This window comes from Erythrolamprus reginae, chromosome 2, assembly GCF_031021105.1.
Source record: "Erythrolamprus reginae isolate rEryReg1 chromosome 2, rEryReg1.hap1, whole genome shotgun sequence".
NCBI classification, from domain to species: Eukaryota; Metazoa; Chordata; class Lepidosauria; order Squamata; family Dipsadidae; genus Erythrolamprus; species Erythrolamprus reginae.
The window spans coordinates 40,546,922-40,566,763 of NC_091951.1; the positions used below are offsets into that span (position 1 = coordinate 40,546,922).

The following is a 19,842-nucleotide window of genomic DNA, read 5'->3' on the forward strand; positions in this document are numbered from 1 at the left end:
TTGCGATGGGTTGGACACGACTTTAACAACAACAAAAAACAACAACCCAAAAGAGAAGTATGGGTGGGTGGGGAGGAAGAATGATCAAAGCGATCCCAGAAGTTCACATTCTTTTACAATTTTATATAAGCACGAGTCTACGGCCAGCCGGAAGTATCTCTTGAACTTGAGGTACCCAGGAAATGGGCTTCTGAGCCTTCATTCTTTACCTCTCCTCCCCGCCAAAAAAAAAAAAAAAAGTGCCCTAAAGTCCTCCACACCATCGAGTCGGAAAGCAGAACCGGCCTCGCGGGATCACTCGGTCTTCGCAGGGCTAGAAGGGCCGCTTCCGATGACGCTGGGAGCAGAGAGTCTTCCGCGTCGGGGAAGGAGGGGGCAGCAAAAAAGATGAAGGCGGCCGGAGGCGGCCTAGGCCGTGCAGGGAGCCCGATTGCCGCCCACGGGGAGGTGAGGGAGGAGCAGGCGGAGTCGCAGGCCTGGGGCCCTTAACGGCCGCTGCCTGGCCAGGCGTGTCCAGTCCAGGGTGCTGCAGCCCCCATGGCAGCCCCACCTTCGCCCGCCTCGTCGAATCTTCCGAGGGCTCCAGGCTTTCCTCCGCAGATAGCGCAGCAGCGGGTGCCGGTTCCCCTCTGACTCGCCTGCGCGTTATTGACACGGGGGAGAAGGTAGGTTTAACTAAGAATATTTTGTAGCTCAGGATATGAAATCCTTGAATGCTCTCTTGTGCTTTTTGGCTGTTTTCTGTGCAAACTGGGTAACCTCATCAGGGGCCAGCTAGTAAGTTGGTTGCGTGGTTGGTTCTCAAGTTTATATTCTGGTGTTTTGCCAGATCCACGCTCCAATCTCTACAAAATAATTCTGTAGGAGCTTGATGGTTTCTTATAGACTTTTCCTTTCTGCTAGGGGTAGGCAAAGTTGGCTCTTCTATAGGACATGTGGCCTTCAACTCCCAGAATTCCTGAGCTAGCATGGTTGTCTCAGGAATTCTGGGAGTTGAAGTCCACAAGTCAGAGAAGAGCCAACTTCTACCCCTGTGGCCTTACCCAAACCGAGTAGCCTCATCAGTGCTAGCTAGTAAAGAGCGGGCTTTGTTCTCAAGTTAATATTCTAGTGTCTTGCCTCCTGACATAAAAGATTATTGCAGTCTTACCCAAAAAGCGTTTTTAAACCTCCCAACTAGGCTGGGAATTGAATTCCCAAACCATTTGCAGAGCAGTAATTGGAGAATGCTGGATTTATAGCATAGGATAGTGCTTAATTTTAAGAAGTGATGTTCGGGTTAGGATAAGGTCCTAATTCTAGCGTGGGAAAGCTGGCGGGAATCCAAGACTGCTAAAAGTTGGAAAGTGTCCATTTCTTGAGCTCTTCCTGGAAAGATCCATGCTGCAATCTCTACAAGATAATTCTCTAGGAGTCCTTGGTGTTCTCACAACTTGATGCTTTCTTACAGACTTTTCTTTACCCTAGGGGTAGGCAAATGTCTGTAAGAAACAATCAAGCTGTGAGAACACAAAGGACTTTTCTTTATCCTAGGGATAGGCAAAATGTGCTCTTCTAGGACATGTGGACTTCGACTCCCAGAATTCCTGAGCTAGCATGGTTTGCTCAGAAATTCCGGGAGTTGAAGTCCACAAGTCAGAGAAGAGCCAACTTTGCCTACCCCTGCCTTACCCAAACTGGTATCCTTATCAGTGCTATCTAGTAAGGAGAGGGGTTTGCTTTCACTTTATATTCTGGTGTCTTGCCTGACAAGATATCTTTCTTGACATAAAATATGATCATTGCTTTGTTACCCAAAGCCTTTTTAAATCTCCTAACTAGGCCAAACCACTTGCAAAGCAGTAAATGTAGAATACATAGGAGTGTACATAATTTTAAAAAGAAAGGTTCAGGTTAGAATAAGGTCAGATGTGCCTAGTCCTGTCTGTGAGGCTTTCTAGAGTGGAAATGCTGGAGAGAATCCAACCTGGGACTGGTAATAGCTGGAAAGAGTCCATTTATGGAGCATTTCCTGAAAAGATCCATTATCCAGCCTAAACAAGATAATTCCCTATGACTCCTTGGTGTTTCTCTGCTTGATTGTTTCCTTATAGACTTTTCCTTACCCAAACTAGGTAACACGGGTAGGCAAAGTAGGCTCTTTTTTATGACATGTGGACTTCAACTCCCAGAATTCCTGAGCCAGTCATGCTAGCTCAGGAATTCTGGGAGTTGAAGTCCACATGTCATAGAAGAGCCTACTTTACCTACCCTTGGGGTAACATCATTAGTGCTAGCTAGTAAAGAGTGGGCTTTACTCCTAATTTATATTCTAGTGATAAGATGTGTGTTTGACATGAAAGAGGATAGTTACATTTTCACCCAAAGCCTTTTTAAACCTCATGTCTAGGTTGGAAACTGAATTCCCAAACCATTTGCAGAGCAGTAATTGTACATTTTCAGGTTATGATAAAGGTCCTAGTTCTGTCTGTGAGACTTTCTAGTGTTGAAAAGCTGGCGGGAATCCAAGCCGAGGCTGGTAAAAGCTGGAAACAGTCTGTTCCTGGAAAGATCCATGCTCCAATCTCTACAAGATAATTCTCTAGGAGTCCTTGGTGTTCTTGCAACTTTTCATTACTAGATAGTATCACCAGTGCTAGTAAAGAGTCAGGTTTGCTGCCCTCTGCTGCCCTCCGTTTATATTCTAGTGGCTTGCCTGTCAGTGTTAGTGAAGGTGGTTTTAGAGATTCTTTGGTTGGGCTGCTTACTGTTGGCTTCTTTGGCAGTTTCTTGATTGAGGGATTATTTTACTTTATTGTGCTCTGATCTTAACTTGGGAGTTAATCTGTGCTGATTGCTGGTGGGCAGGTGCTTGGGTCTTTTTGTTCCTTTTTTAGGCTGGGTGATTGTTTCTTTTGCATAGTCTATAGATGTTGTTAACTCTGGGTGTTGATGGCTGATTTGTCAGAGTGCCAAGCTTCTTTAAATTCCCTGGCCTCTTTGGACTTGGCTTGATCTAGGATGGTCACATTTTTCCAATTTTAAACTGGTGATGATAAAATAATAATAATAATAATAATAATAATAATAATAATAATAATAATTCGCTGCTACATCACACAGTCCGAGGTGCTTGGGAAGCGCCCGATTGGTGATGAAATACGAAATCCAGCATAGTGATCTCGTTTGCTGTGTTGTATTGACATAATAACATCATTGATTGATTTGATTTTGATTTTATTGGATTTGTATGCCGCCCCTCTCCGTAGACTCAGGGCGGCTAGCAACAGTAGTAAATAGCATATGACAATCCAATATAAACAGTTAAAAACCCCTATTGTAAAACCAAACATACATACAAACATACCATGCATAAAATTGTAAAGGCCTAGGGGGAAAGAGTATCTCAATTCCCCCATGCCAGGCGGCAGAGGTCATCATAAACAATAACAACAATAATAACAGAGTTGGAAGGGACCTTGGAGGTCTTCTAGTCCAACCCCCTGCCTACGCAGGAAACCCTACAGACAAATGGTTATCCAACATCTTCTTTAAAACTTCCAGTGTTGGAGCATTCACAACTTCTGGAGGCAAGTTGTTCCAGTGATTAATTGTTGTAACTGTCGGGAAATTCCCCTTTAGTTCTAAGTTACTTCTCTCCTTGTTTAGTTTCCACCAATTGCTTCTTTTTCTATCCTCAGGTGCTTTGGAGAATAGGTCGACTCCTTCTTTGTGGCAACCCCTGAGATATTGCTATCATGTCTTCGTTGGTCCTTCTTTTCATTAAATTAGACACACCCAGTTCCTGCAACCGTTCTTCATATGCTTTAGCCTCTAGTCCTCTAATTATCTTTGCTGCTCTTCTCTGCATTCTTTCTAGAGTCTCAACATCCCTTTTGCATTGTGGAGACCAAAACATTATGGTTAAATCTGTCTCTATGTTGTGAGATTAAATTTATCAGGAAAGACTTAATGAACTTAATCTGTACAGTCTGGAGAACAGAAGGAAAAGGGGGGACATGATCGAAACATTTAAATATGTTAAAGGGTTAGATAAGGTTCAGGAGGGAAGTGTTTTTAATAGGGAAGTGAACACAAGAAGGGGGCACAATCTGAGATTAGTTGGGGGAAAGATCAGAAGCAACAGGAGAAAATATTAATTTACTGAAAGAGTAGTAGATAGATCCTTGGAACAATCTTCCAGCAGACGTGGTTGGTAAATCCACAGTAACTGAATTTAAATATGCCTAGGAAAAACATATATCCATCCTAAGATAAAATGCAGGAAATAGTATCGGAGCAGACTAGATGGACCATGAGGTCTTTTTCTGCCGTCAATCTTCTATGTTTCTAAGGTTAGTCGGTAATATATTTAATGTGCTTTGTGAGTTATAGCAACTGGTTTATGAATATGAAGTACTGTGTTTATTAATTTTACTTTTTTTTTCTTTTTGGCATGACCAGATAAGCAGATGATAAACCTTATTTTGCAAGATAAATTGGTGTTAAAGAAGAAAGGAAAAGAAACAGCCTCCATGTTTGGGCTACTTTCACTTATCAGCTCCTGTGGATAAACCTTGACTATCCTCACCCCTGCCCAAAGAAGAAGATGCCTGTGATAATTGATCAGCTCCAGATAAATGAAACAAGTGGTAGGTAGAGTATTATTAAAGCCATTGCTCACAGCTGCCCAACAGTCTAATCTCGTGTAAATGCGAATATTAACTTGTAATAGTTTTGCTGGAGGACATGATAGACATTCCTCATTGCCAAAGCCAGATTAACAGAGTTTGATGTGGGTGCAGCTCTGCTTATAGTTTCTATAGTGAGGGAACTGTGTAATCAAGAAATGTTCTAGAGCTGTGATGGTGAACCTATGGCACCCGTGCCACAAGTGGCACATGGAGCCATATCAATGGGCACACAAGCTCAAGTCTGGCATGTGCCTGATTTTTGGAACTTCTGGGCCCACTGAGAGTCAGCAGACAGCCTGTTTTGCCTTCGGAAGGGGTGGAAAGACCCCATTTTTTTCTTTTTCCAAGCTCCAGAGCCTTTTTAGGAGCCTGGGGAGGGCAAAAAATGGTCTTCTCCAACCCCCAGAGGCCCTCCAAAACCTGGAACATTCCGTTTGGCAACTTCCGGTTGAACTGGAAGTTCCCATTTTTTTGCTCTCCCCAGGCTTCAGAGCCTTTCTAGGAGCTTGAGGAGGGCAAAAATGGCCTTCCCCACCACCTCCCCTGGAGGCCCACCAGAGTACAAGTGCACTAGAGTGCCTTCCATCCCCTGTCCTATTGCTCTCCTATATCTCCTATACCTTTCTTCTATTCCTATATCTCTTCTTCTATTCTTTCATTGATATGTTCTATTACTATACCTTCTTTTCTATTCTTTCTTAGATATATTTTACTATGAGTATCTCCTCTATAACCTTCATCATGTATTTTACTATGTGTATATAGCTATATACCCACTAAAACCCTCATTGTGAATTGGACAGAATAAATAAATAAATAAATAATAAATAAATAAATAAATAAATAAAAATGGCCAGTTTCCCAACTTGAAGTTGGTTCAAGTGGAAGTTGGCAAATGGAACGTTTCCAGCCTCCAACAGGGGACCTCCGGGGAATGGGGAAGGCCATTTTCGCCCTCCTCAGGCTGCTACAAAGGCTCTGAAGCCTGGGGACAGCAAAAAACAGGCATGCTGGGAGGGGAAGGATCACGTGTTTGCCAGAGATTTAAAGGAGTGGCCTTGGAGAAACCAGAAGACTTAATGTGCCTTGTGCTTCTTTAATTGTGCAAAAATTGCGGGGAAATAGCTAGAGTTGGTTTTGCTTCATGTGTACCGAAATGAGGTACTCAATAAAGTTATGCCTAAAGAGATCTGATCACCTCATTGCATCATTGCTGGCTTGTTATCTTCCTGGTGTCTGATTAATCCAAATAAATACATGGGTGGATGGATGATAGATAGATAGATAGATAGATAGATAGATAGATAGATGATAGATAGATGATAGATAGATAGATAGATAGATAGATAGATAGATAGATAGATAGGTGTTAGGTAGATAGATAGATAGATAGATAGATAGATAGATAGATAGATAGATAAGATAGCTAGATAGCTAGATAGATAGATAGATAGATGATAGATAGATAGATAGATAGGTGTTAGGTAGATAGATAGATAAGATAGATAGATAGATAGATAGATAGGTAGATGATAGATAGATAGATAGATAGATAGATGATAGATAGATAGATAGATGATAGATAGATAAGATAGATAGATAGATAGATGATAGATAGATAGATAGATAGATAGATGATAGATAGATAGATAGGTGTTAGGTAGATAGATAGATAAGATAGATAGATAGATAGGTAGATGATAGATAGATAGATGATAGATAGATAGATAGATGATAGATAGATAGATAGATAGATAGATAGATAGATAGATAGATAGGTGTTAGGTAGATAGATAAGATAGATAGATAGATAGATAGATAGATAGATAGATAGGTAGATGATAGATAGATAGATGATAGATAGATAGATAAGATAGATAGATAGATGATAGATAGATAGATAGATAGATAGATAGATAGGTGTTAGGTAGATAGATAGATAAGATAGATAGATAGATAGATAGATAGGGAGATGATAGATAGATAGATGAAAGATAGATAGATAGATGATAGATAGATAAGATAGATAGATAGATAGATAGATGATAGATAGATAGATAGATAGATAGATAGATAGGTGTTAGGTAGATAGATAGATAAGATAGATAGATAGATAGATAGATAGATGATAGATAGATAGATGATAGATAGATAGGTAGATGATAGATAGATAGATAGATAGATAAATAGATAGATGATAGATAGATAGATAGATGATAGATAGATAGGTAAGATAGATAGATGATAGATAGATAGATAGATAGATAGATAGATAGATAGATAGGTGTTAGGTAGATAGATAGATAAGATAGATAGATAGATAGGTAGATGATAGATAGATAGATAGATGATAGATAGATAGATAGATAGATAAGATAGATAGATAGATAGATAGATGATAGATAGATAGATAGATGATAGATAGATAGATAGATAGATAGGTGTTAGGTAGATAGATAGATAGATAGATAGATAAGATAGATAGATAGATGATAGATAGATGATAGATAGATAGATAGGTGTTAGGTAGATAGATAGATAAGATAGATAGATAGATTGATAGGTGATAGATAGATGATAGATAGATAGATAGATAGATAGATAGATAGATAAGATAGAGAGAGATAGAGGGATGGATAGATGATAGATAGATAGATGATAGATAGATAGAGAGATGATAGATAGATGATAGATAGATAGATAGATGATAGATAGATAGATGATAGATAGATAGATAGATAGATGATAGATAGATAGATGATAGATAGATGATAGATAGATGATAGATAGATAGATAGGTGATAGATAGATAGATAGATGATAGATAGATGATAGATAGATAGATAGATAGATGATAGATAGATAGATGATAGATAGATAGATGATAGATAGATAGATAGATGATAGATAGATAGATAGATGATTGATAGATAGGTAGATGATAGATAGATAGATAGATGATAGATAGATAGATGATAGATAGATAGATGATTGATAGATAGATAGATGATAGATAGATAGATGATAGATAGATAGATAGATAGATGATAGATAGATAGGTAGATAGATAGATAGAGAGAGAGAGAGATAGATAGATAGATAGATAGATAGATAGATAGATAGATAGATAGATAGATAGATAGATGCAAGCTTTTCTAGAGTTTTCTAGAGAAGGGATGGGATATCTATGCAATAAAACATTAAACTGGGAACTTGGTTGCTCCTGATTCAAATGGTCTTTCCCTTCTGCGTTATAGGAGCCATGGCCACCACAAATCCTCTGGAGAACCTCCAAGTGGAAGCCAGCTGTTCTGTCTGTCTGGAGTACCTGAAAGACCCCGTGATCATTGACTGTGGCCACAACTTCTGCCGGGTGTGCATCACCCGCTGGTGGGAGGATTTGAACCGAGACTTCCCCTGCCCCGTGTGCCGTAAGACTTTCCGCCACCGTTCTCTGAAGCCCAACCGGCAGCTGGGCAACATGGTCGAGATAGCCAAGCAACTCCAGGTCACCAATAAGCGGAAGATCCGGGACGAGAACTTATGCGAGAAGCATAACGAAGTGCTCCGCCTCTTCTGCAAGGAAGACCAGGAGGCGGTTTGCTTAGCCTGCGAGATCTCCCACGAACACCGCTCCCACACAGTTGTGTCCTTGGATGATGCCACACAGGAATCCAAGGTAGGAGGGTGGCATTGTCACACAATGGGCACAAAGCTTTCCTACAACCAAGCGAGATATCTCCGGGACCGCCTTCTTCCGCACGAATCCCAGTGACCGTTTAGGTCCCACAGAGTGGGCCTTCTCCGGGTCCGATCGACTAAGCAATGTCGCTTGGCGGGACCCAGGAGAAGAGCCTTCTCTGTGGCGGCCCCGACCCTCTTGAACCAGCTCCCCCCAGATATCAGAGTTGCCCCCACCCTCCTTGCCTTTCGCAAGCTCCTTAAAACCCACCTCTGTCGTCAGGCATGGGGGAATTGAAATTTCACTTCCCCCTAGGCTTATAGAATTTATGCATGTTATGCTTGTATGTATGAGTGGTTCTTTAAATTGGGGTTTTTAAGATTATTTTTAATATTAGATTTGTTTTACATTGTCTTTTCACTGTTGTTAGCCGCCCCGAGTGTTCGGAGAGGGGCGGCATACAAATCTAACAAATAGATAGATAGATAGATAGATAGATAGATAGATAGATAGATAGATAGATAGATAGATAAATATTACCATTAGTGCTGGGCGAACCGAACTTGCATAGTTCGAACCTGTGCCAAACTTTGCGTTGTTTGGCATGCCGAACCCGAACTTTTAAAAAAGTCCGTGTTTAGGTTCGGCGTTCAAACGAACTCTACGATACCCCAATCAACAGCCTTGTTGTAAGCTGAAGCCATGCTGTATCCGGGCAGGAAACATAAGGACCGGCTGTGATTGGCCATGCGTCCTGCTGATCAGTGATTGGCCAGCCAGACGCATGGCTGTGATTGGTCTGGAGGGACACCTGACCCTGCCTGTATAAAAGGCAGGACCATGCGGTCCATCGCTATTAAAAGAGCTATTTGTTAGTTAGGGACAGTGCTGTTGCTGCTGCTGCTGACAGGGAGAGACAGGTTAGGGAGATTTCTAAGATCACCTAGGCTGCATCTGGTGGCTGCTGCCACTGAAAGGAGATTTCTCAACTCTGCCATTGTCTTCAAAAGGTCAGATCAACTAGGCATCCAAGAAAAAAAAGGGAGATTTTTATTGAGGCCAGTTTCTCTGAATCTTGGGGTTTCTGCCACTGAAAGGGGCATTTCTCAGCTGATAGATAAATTAGTGAAGATTGGACTTAATCCCTGGATAGTTCAATGAATTTGCAGCTGGCTGAAGCGTAGACATCAGAGAGTTATTGTTAATGGAGAGTATTATGAGCAGGGACAGGTTACAAGCGGTGTGCCACAAGGGTCTGTTCTGGGTCCTATTCTTTTTAATATGTTTGTGAGTGACATAATAGGGGAAGGTTTGGTAGGGAAGGTTTGCCTATTTGCCGATGACTCTAAAGTGTGCAATAGGGTTGATATTCCTGGAGGCGTCTGTAATATGGTAAATGATTTAGCTTTACTAGATAAATGGTCAAAGCAATGGAAACTGCAGTTTAATGTTTCCAAATGTAAAATAATGCACTTGGGGAAAAGGAATCCTCAATCTGAGTATTGTATTGGCAGTTCTGTGTTAGCAAAAACTTCAGAAGAGAAGGATTTAGGGGTAGTGATTTCTGACAGTCTCAAAATGTTTTATTTTGTTGCTGAGGGCAGATACACTACCCATCCAACAGAAAAAAAGTAAAAGACTTTTTTTTGCAGTTTCCCTGAATCTTGGGGTTTCTGCATTTCTCAACTGTGCAATTTTGTTGCTGAGGGCAGAGCCACCTACCCATCCATTTTTGGCACAGATGTTTTCTGAGAGCCTAGATGCATGGCCCTTCCCAGGGGGGGTCACCTTGGGAAAAGCTGAGATATTCAGGTTTATTTTTGTGCAAATATTTGTGTATGGTCTGTCTTAGAAACATAGAAAGATAGAAGACTGACGGCAGAAAAAGACCTCATGGTCCATCTAGTCTGCCCTTATACTATTTTCTGTATTTTATCTTAGGATGGATATATGTTTATCCCAGGCATGTTTAAATTCAGTTACTGTCAACCACGTCTGCTGGAAGTTTGTTCCAAGCATCTACTACTCTTTCAGTAAAATAATATTTTCTCATATTGCTTTTGATCTTTCCTCCAACTAACTTCAGATTGTGTTCCCTTGTCCTTGTGTTCACTTTCCTATTAAAAACACTTCCCTCCTGGACCTTATTTAACCCTTTGACATATTTAAATGTTTCGCTCATGTCCCCCCTTTTCCTTCTGTCCTCCAGACTATACAGATTGAGTTCATTAAGTCTTTCCTGATACGTTTTATGCTTAAGACCTTCCACCATTCTTGTAGCCCGTCTTTGGACCCGTTCAATTTTGTCAATATCTTTTTGTAGGTGAGGTCTCCAGAACTGAACACAGTACTCCAAATGTGGTCTCACCAGCATTCTATATAGCGGGATCATAATCTCCCTCTTCCTGCTTGTTATACCTCTAGCTATGCAGCCAAGCATCCTACTTGCTTTCCCTACCGCCTGACTGCACTGTTCACCCATTTTGAGACTGTCTTCTTATTCTGTCAATGGTATAACTGTAGCTGCCCATCAATAAATAAATAAAATTATTTTTGGCACAGATGTTTTCTGAGAGCCTAAATGAATGTCCTTTCCCAGGGGGGGTCATCTTGGGAAAAGCTGAAATACTTTGCACCGGGCAAATCGGGTTCGGGTTCGGCGAACTTACCTGAACTCCACCGCCAAGTTCGGCCGAACCTGAACTTCGTTGGGTTTGCCCAATACTAATCACCATGACCGGCAGTGGGATGATATACAGGTGGTCCTAGACTTATAACTGCTCCTTTAGTGACTGTTCGATGTTATAATGGGTGCTGCCCGTCTCCTGTGATCACATGACCACATTTGGGGCTTTTAGCAGCATCCCACGGTCACGTGATCACAACTTACAATTCTTTTTGGCCAGAAATTGACATGCAACAATAGCACTTAGATTTATATACCAGCTCACAGTCTTTGTCCTCTCTAAGCAGTTTACATAGTCAGCATATTTCCCCCCAACAATCTGGCTCCTCATTTTACCAACCTCAGAAGATTGGAAGGCTGAGTCAACCTTAAGCCAAGTCAAGATCAAACTCCTGGCAATGGGCAGAGTTAACTCACAATGCTGCGTTCTAACCACTGCGCCACCACAAAAAAAAACGCTCCATAGAGAACAGTGGATTTGCTTAACTACTGCAGCGTTTGCTATAGGGTTGTCTTTGCCAAAAGAAGCCATAAAATATAGCCAGCCATGTGATGACCTACTTTACAACCATAACCGGCAGGTTCCTTTACAATCATAAGTTGATGACTACCTGTATACGTCTTCTTTTCTTGGGCTCTGTTTCAGATGAGTTTGTGTAGTATCAGTGTATCTTCTTGTTTGGATAGTTATATTCTGAAGTTCTGCTTTAGAAAATGATATTCAGAGTCTGTTCTGCAAAAAGGCTGTCCTTGAGCAGTGTTTACTTTCGAAGTACCTTAGAACAGGAGTAGGCAAAGTTTGCACTTCCTTGACATGTGGACTTCAACTCCCAGAATTCCTGAGCTAGATTGACTGGGTCAGGAATTGATTGATTGATTGTGTTGTGGTTAGCTCTGGCCCAGCTCCTGCCCCGAGGACTGTGGATGTGGGGGAGACATCCACATGCTGCAGGCCTGTTTTGCCCCCGGTGGAATCTGATGATGATGAAGGCTCCTCTGACCAAGAAGACATGAGTGACAAGGAGGAGGAGAGTGTGGCAGACAGCTCAGAAGGAGATCAATTATCTAGCTCCTCCTTGGATTCAGAACAAGAGTTAATGATACAGCCACGCATGCGGAGAGCGATGCATAGGCAACAACAACTGAGAGATTATTATCAAAGAAAATGAGGCCACCTGTGGTTGGGTGGGGCTGTGATCATTAGTGAGGCTGCTATAAAGAGCAGCCTGTGGGTTTGGCCATTGTGGAGGATTATCTGATCGTTGTGTTTCATGACTGCTTTACTGACTTTGACCTTTTGTGTGCTGATTTTTCCCCGCTTTGAAACTAAACCAGAGCAAAGTGTGTTTCACTTTGTGAAAGAAGAAGGACTGTGAATTGCCTCACAGCTGCAACTAAGTATCACAGAACTGATAAGGGACTTGTACAAATTACCAGTTTGTTTGGAGACAGTGCTCTTTGCTATACCAAAAGAGGGCTTGGTTTAAGTGAATTTTCATTATAAAGAACATTGTTTTGAATTTTCAAACGTGTGTGTGTCTGAATTTGTACCTGTGAATTTTTGGGAGGAGTCTACCAGAGAGCCCGACAGAACAGATTGGAGTTGAAAGGGACCTTGCAGGTCATCAAATCCAACCCCCTGCTCAAGCAGGAAACCCTACACCACCCCAAACAGATGGCAGTCCAATTTTCTTTTGAATGTGTCAAGCAATGGGGCTTTCACAACTTATGCTGGCAAGCTGTTCCACTGGTTGATCGCTCTCACTGTCAGAAAGTTCTTCCTTATTTCCAGGTTGAATCTCTCCTTGGAATTCTGGGACTTGAAGTCCACAAGAAGCTCAAGGGAAGCTAAAAAACATAGAAAGCTTGGCGTGGGGTGGGAGTTCAAACAATTTGAAAAGTGATCCTCGGGAGAAGTTGTTTTATATATTTGTATTTCCAAACCCTCTGGATTTATTGTTAATTAGCTGTTTTTGACATACTGTATAACGTGAGATTTGGGAAGCTGAAGCTGAAAGTGTTCCAGCTTAGGAGTCACATCCCCAAGTGTTCCGACCACCACTGAGACCATTTTGGCTTTTACTGTCCACATGTCCTGTAGTTCCTCTTGCAGGCGGTGGCACTTGCCCAGATTTTCACACAAAAAACATGTTTCTTCTCCTTCCTTTTTTTTTTAATAAATTTTTTATTGGTTTATTTACTAAAATAACAACAAACAAAAAATACTTTAAAAAAAACGTGACCAACACCAATAAAACCCCACCACCATTTAGGGGGTTATATTATTTACAATAAGTTTCAATTTCTTCCTTAGCTCCAGTTTACATTTCTTTACATACAAAAAGTGATTGGAATTTATTTTTCACATTGTCGTCATAAATTCTACTTAAGATATAATTTTTCACCTTATTCCATCGTGCCATCAGCTTCTCCAATTTATTTTCATCAAAGTTATTTAATCTTATTTCCATAATTTCCAAGTGGATGTGGTCCACCATGTACCAGTACCAATTCTGGATTGTCCATTTATTGCTATCCTTCCACCCTAATACTACTACTGGTTGAGCGCTTTCCAAAGCTGCTGTTTTGATTTCTTTAAATTCTTGTAATTCCCCATATTTAACTAGTGTTGCTAATTCTTTTGTAATTATCCAATTAATGTTTAGCATATTATTTATTTCATTCTGTACTTCCTTCCAAAATTTTTGAACTTCATCACATTCCCAGAGCATATGCATAAATGTTTCTTCTCCTTCCAAATAACTTCTGATGCTTTTATTCTCACTTTCTACTACATAGTCCCCACGACTATCGTGACCAAGGCTGTTTAGCTCCGCTGGCGATCAAGGTCAGAAGCCTGCCCTCCGTATGGCTTTTGCTCCTAGCAATAAACCATGAGTTATGCCAGCTTCATGAAATCTTCATGTGTGTAAGCCGCATACCATGGAATACCACTGGCTGTGTAGAACCCACAGAACTGGTTGGTTGGTTTTGCCCTGTGTGCAATTTCCCAAAGCCATTGTAGGCTCGTGCCCTCATTCTTTTTAACTACCTTTGCAGGCTCTGACTCAGATCTGATACCTTTGTTTGCTTGTTTGTTTGTTTTAATTCAGGAAAAGATGCAGAAATGTTTGGAGCCACTGGAAAAGAAATTGCAAGAGATCGCCCACTGCAAATCCCGAGAAGAAAAAAAGGCTGGGGAACTCAAGGCAGGTGTCGTGTCCTCTATTCGCTGTTGAGGGACAGAGTATTTATGCTTAATTGAATTTTTCACCATAGCCCAAAGAAAAATAATTTTAAAATGGTGGGCCCAGTAGGCTTGTGTTTCGCCCTCCAAAGGTTCCAAAGGCTTCTCTGGAGCAGGAGGAGGGTAAAAATGCCCTTCCCCATCCCACCGGAGGCTCTCTGGAAGCCAAAAATGCCCTCCCAAGTTTCTGTGCAAGCAAAAAATCAGCTGGCCTTTTTTTTCTCAGCTGCCAAAAGAATGTCTGTGCACGGTATCGTATATATCCGAGTGCCCACACCCATAATTCAATGCCTGGGGAGGGCGAAAACAGCTTCCCTTGCTCCTGAGGCCTTCTAGAGGCCGAAAAGAGCCTGTTTCCCAATTCCTGATGGGCCTAGTAAGCTTGTGTTTTACCCTCCCCAGACTCCAAAGGCTTCCCTGGAGCTGGGGAGGGTAAAACCGCCCTCCCCCATCCCTCCAGAGGCTCCCTGGAAGTCAAAAAGGTTCTCCCAGAGCCTCTGTGAGCCAAAAACCAGATGGCCAGCACATTGGAGCTGAGCTAGGGCAACAGCTCGCATGCCGGCAGATATGGCTCTATGTGCCACCTGTGGCACCCGTGCCATAGGTTCGCCATCGCTGGACTAGAAGATCTTCAAGGTACCTTCCAACTCTACTCTTTTCTACTCTACTCTCTTCTCTACACTCTATTCTTCCAAATACAGTGGTACCTCATCATACGAACTTAATTGGTTCCAGGAGGAGGTTCGTAAGGTGAAAAGTTGGTAAGATGAAACAATGTTTCCCACAGGAATCAATGTAAAAGCAAATAATGCGTGCAAATCCTTCAGGAAAATCCCAAACTTTAGAAGGGAGGCGAACAGAGGGCAGGGAGGAGCAGCTAAAGGGGGCGGGTGGAAGAAGCAAGGCTAGGCTAAAGGGTGAGTGGGAAGGAAGAAAGGCAAGGGGGGCGCCCCTCCCTTTTCTTTCTTCAAAAGACACCCTTTCAGTGCCTTTGCAAGCATGCAAAATCTTTACTCCTCCAAGCTGCCCCTCCCTTTTCTTTCTTCAAAAAAGGGGAAAAAAAGAAACCCCTTCATCCCAGCAGCAGCTGCTTGGGTTCATAAGGTGAAAATAGTTCGGAAGAAGAGGCAAAAAAATCTTAAACACCGGGTTCGTATCTTGAAAAGTTCGTTAGAAGAGGCGTTTGTAAGATGAGGTACCACTGTAGTAACAATACAGGTAGTCCTTGATTTACATTCAGTTAGCGATCATTCAAAGTTATAATGGCACTAGAAAAAAATGACTTACAACTGGTCCTGATAAACACAACTGTCAAAGCATCCCCACAATCACATGAACAGACTTCAGGCGCTTGGCAACGAGCCTATATTTACAACGGTTGTTCAGGGGTGGTCACATGATCGCCATGTGCAATCTTTCCAGCCAGCTTCGGACAAGCAAAGTCAATAGGTTAAGTTGTTTTCCCTTTAACAACCCGGCAATTCACTTAGCCACTGCAGTGACTTGCTTAGCCATGGCACAAAGATCATCCAGTCAACTCACTTTAACCAACTGCCTTGCTTAACAATGGAAATTCTGTCCCCAATTGTGGTCGTGAGTCAAGAAAGAAAGAAAATTGCTCCGATAGGAGTCGGAATATAAATTCTTCAGAGAAAAGAATTGTCTCTGAGAAAATCATCCAGAAAAGGAACACAATAGAACTAAAGCAGTGATGGTGAACCTATGGCATGGGTGCCACAGGTGGCATGCAGAGCCATATCAACTGGCATGTGAGCTGTTGCCCTAGCTCAGCTCTAACCAGTCAGCTGATTTTTGGCTCACACACAGACTCTGGGAGGGCGTTTTTGGCTTCCAGAGAGCCTCTGGGGGGATGGGGGAGGCCAGGGAAGCCTTTGGAGCCTGGGGAAGGCGAAACACGAGCCTACTGGGCCCACCAGAAGTTGGGAAACAGTTTGTTTCCGGCCTCCTGGGAGTCTCGGGGGGCAGGGCGAGCTGTTTTTGTCTTCCCCAGACATTGGGAATTATGGGTGCGCTCACGGTCTTTCAACACCTGAGGGAAAAAATGTTCACCATCACTGAACTAAAGCTTATTAAAAATAACTGCTCTGTCCAAGAAGCTCAAGACATAGACATAATATTTTCCCCATATTATCCATCCTTTTCTTCTTGCGTATCTGCAGAGGAAGGTTGAGGATCGCCGTCAGCTCATCATTAATGAGTTTGAGGAGCTGCACCTGTTTCTAGCAGACGAGCAGGAGTTACTGATGCAACGCCTAGAAAACGAGGAGAGGGAAATTTTACAGAAGCTGAAGGAAAACGTGACGGAGCTGTCAGAACAACGGATTGCTCTCAACAGCCTTATCACGGAAATCGAGGAAAAGTGTTTGCAGTCGGGCATGGACATGCTCCAGGTATGGGCTCCCCCAGGAATTTTAAGTGCTTCTGTCTGTCTGAATCGGAGAATGAAGTGTGTTTTGGGAAGAAACTGGGCATTTCTCCATTGCATCTGGAAGGAGAGTCCAATATGGGTTATTCTCAATCCTATTGGTCGAGACTGAGTTTAAAATTAACATAATATTAGGCACCGCCCCTTGCCTGCCCCCAGTGAGCTCAGTTTTAAAAACTCAGTCCATGTAACGAGACGTATGAGTTTAGGTGTAATAAAGAAATTGTTTAATTGATTGTTTTTATCTTGTTTTAAACTGTTTAACTGTTTTCTCTTCTTTTTATTACTATCTTTGCAGATGCTGTAGAAGACCGGGAGGGGTTTCTGCCCTCCGTGAGCAGCAGACCCCAACGAGATTCCCCCAGGAGACCTCTTCCCTCATAGAGGGTACCGTCCCACGAAGGGGTGTCAGCCTGGGGTCACTGGCCTCCGTGGCCAAACTCGGCTGGGAGCCGAAGGTGGGGGGGTCTGCCCCCCCCCCCACTGGGAGGCTTGGGGACACGGAGTCCCCCGAAAACGAACGACGGAGCTGTCATAAACTTGCCCCAGATCGAACAGTGAGGCTGGAACAAGCGCATGCAGCCGCTCGGAAACAAACGCGGCAGGCTTCAAAGGGGATCTGACGATCATGTTTGGCGGCCAAGCCGCAAGCCGCTTGAGGCCGCCGCCGGAGTCAGCGCCGAGCCGCTTTGACAGGCAAGAGGAGGCTGGGACCTCCCATATGTTCGTCGGCCATACGGGACCCCGGGGAATGCGGCAGCATGATCCCCTTATAAGCGTGGCTGGCAGAGGGGACTCTTAGGGCTCAGCGCTGTTCCTCAGTCTCCAGGTGCACCGCGCCCGCCATTTTGGCGGTTGGCGGGATTCCCCCCCTCCTTACTTAGCCTTCCTCAGTAACCGTTATAAAAAGGCGCGAGGACTGGCTTGGGGGGGGCGGTTGGCGCAGGCGCACTACGTGGACGCCATTTTGAGAATCGGTATTCAGTGCCAGATCTGACAGCAGAGCTTCGTGCCTGATTCTTTCCTCTTTCCTGAGCAATTATTAATTAATTGTGAGTACCATGGAAATGAAGGGCAGTGGAGAGCAAAGTCTCCCTCCTACCCCAGTGCCCAAGCCCAAAGATAAGGGGAAGATAAAGACTAAATCATCACAGTCTTCTTCCTCAGCCATCAAGGAGGCCGAGAGGCGGATCCAAGCCCTTGAACAGAGGTTAGAAGCAGCCCTTAATGCAGCTCCTTTAGCCAAGGCTGAACCATCGCTGGAGCTTGGGCAGGCGGCCGGTCTAGCGACCCCAAGAGCTCATGGGGAGACCAGAGCTGAGATAGATTGGTCTCCAGACAACCAAGTGTTGCCCCTGCTTCATAATCCTAGAAGTAGACCAGGCTCAGCGGGCCCAGAGAGATCAGTATGGGGTGGATCCCCCCAGCCAAAAGAGGTTCCAGCGGTTACCTTCACACCTACTGCTGCGGGACTCAGGGCTCAGCCTGATACGTGGCAGAATATGTCACCAGCCATTCAGGAATTAATCACTAATGCCTATTCACAGGGCATAGCAGTTGGAGCACAACAAGGGCTTCAGCAGCCAAAGCAAGCCACAAGCCGGGATCTCTGGTCTGCACCGCCCCTTTCGGGTTTAGGATCTGTGACTGAAGAGCCAGTGTTCATGGAGGATAGTGACAAGGACTATGATATGTCAGAGGATGAAGCCCCTCCAGAACAACCGCTGGTAGCGGGTTTGTTTAAACAATCCTCGTTCAGGACACTATTATTTAAGGCAAAGCAGACAATGGAGTTGAAGGATCCGGCTCAACCTTCTCAAACCACACCATCCAGATCCTCTACTCTGTTGAAGGAACCTAAGCCTGAAACAGACCATGTCCCGGCATCAGAGATCTTTGTACAAAGCATTAAAAGACCGTGGCAGTATCCGGCGGCGGCCCAGGGACCATCAGTGGTAGAAAGAAAATTCTACACGTTTGATGATGAAGTGGAGGCCCTGCTTCAGTTCCCCCCTATAGACCAGCCGGTTGTAACTCTGGTTTCCAACGCTCTGGTTCCTGCCGAGATGGGAGACAATTTGAAGCCAGAGGACAAGAAGGCTGAGGTACTTCTGAGGAATACACATATGATGGCCAGATGGGGGTTCCGCGCAGCAGCGGCTGCATCTTTTTTTAACAGAGCCTCCATAGTATGGATTGAGGATATGCTATCTCGCCTGGGGCCAGAGGAAGGGAGAATGCGCCAAGATCTTAGTAAGTTGTTGGCAGCGGCGGAATTTTCAGCCGATGCCACCTTACATGCTGCCAAATTCGCGGGCAGAGGGATGTCCGCCACCCTTGCATCGCGTCGACTACTGTGGCTGCGCAGCTGGCAAGCAGACACTAAATCAAAATGGCGTCTGGCCTCATCGCCTTTCCAGGGGTCTCAACTTTTTGGAGACATATTGGAAAAAGTCCTCATAGAGGACAAGGACAAACGGAAGATACTTCCTAGGTCCAAGAGGGGACAAGATCGCCGCCAGAATCCTTACAATCGGCGCCAGTCCTTTGCTGGGACACCTCACGGTCAAACCAAACAGACAGTATCATTGCCACAATGCAGGTTGCCCGCCGGCCATCCACGTCCAGGATTTATCAGGCAACGTGGTCGGCCTTTTTGTAAGTTCTGCAATGGGAAGGATATGGAACCGGAGAGGGCTCAAATAATTGCTGTGCTAGAATTTTTGCAATTGGGCCTCGAAAAAGGACTAACTCCCAGCACACTGAGGAGGCAGGTGGCCGCATTGGCAACTGTTATTCGGTTACCAGAATACCGCTCTTTGGCTATTCACCCTTGGATACGTGACTTTCTCAGGGGTGCTATAAACAAACACCCTCCACCACTGCATAGATTCCCAACGTGGGACTTATCCCTGGTGTTGAAGGCTCTGACTGGTCCTCCCTTTAAGCCTTTGAGATCCATCCAGCTCAAGTTTCTTTCCATCAAGACGGCCTTTCTAGTGGCTATCACTTCGGCCAGACGAGTATCGGATTTGTCTGCGTTATCCATCAGACCAGACCTTTGCATCTTTTATCCGGACCGGGTGGTCCTACACTTGGACCCGACCT

At 43.7% G+C, this 19,842-nt stretch overlaps 1 protein-coding gene across 1 annotated transcript in view; it reads left to right on the forward strand.

Annotated features, from left to right (window-relative positions):
• Positions 1-330: 330 nt before the first annotated feature.
• TRIM39 (tripartite motif containing 39) overlaps positions 331-19,842 on the forward strand; it is a 29,005-nt gene continuing 9,493 nt past the window's right edge. Inside the window, exons 1-5 of the mRNA XM_070737766.1 lie at positions 331-665; positions 4,444-4,631; positions 7,931-8,352; positions 14,155-14,250; positions 16,469-16,699. Coding sequence (XP_070593867.1) covers positions 4,589-4,631; positions 7,931-8,352; positions 14,155-14,250; positions 16,469-16,699 — 792 coding nt within the window. The 5' untranslated portion in view covers positions 331-665; positions 4,444-4,588. The remainder of the gene's footprint in view (positions 666-4,443; positions 4,632-7,930; positions 8,353-14,154; positions 14,251-16,468; positions 16,700-19,842) is intronic.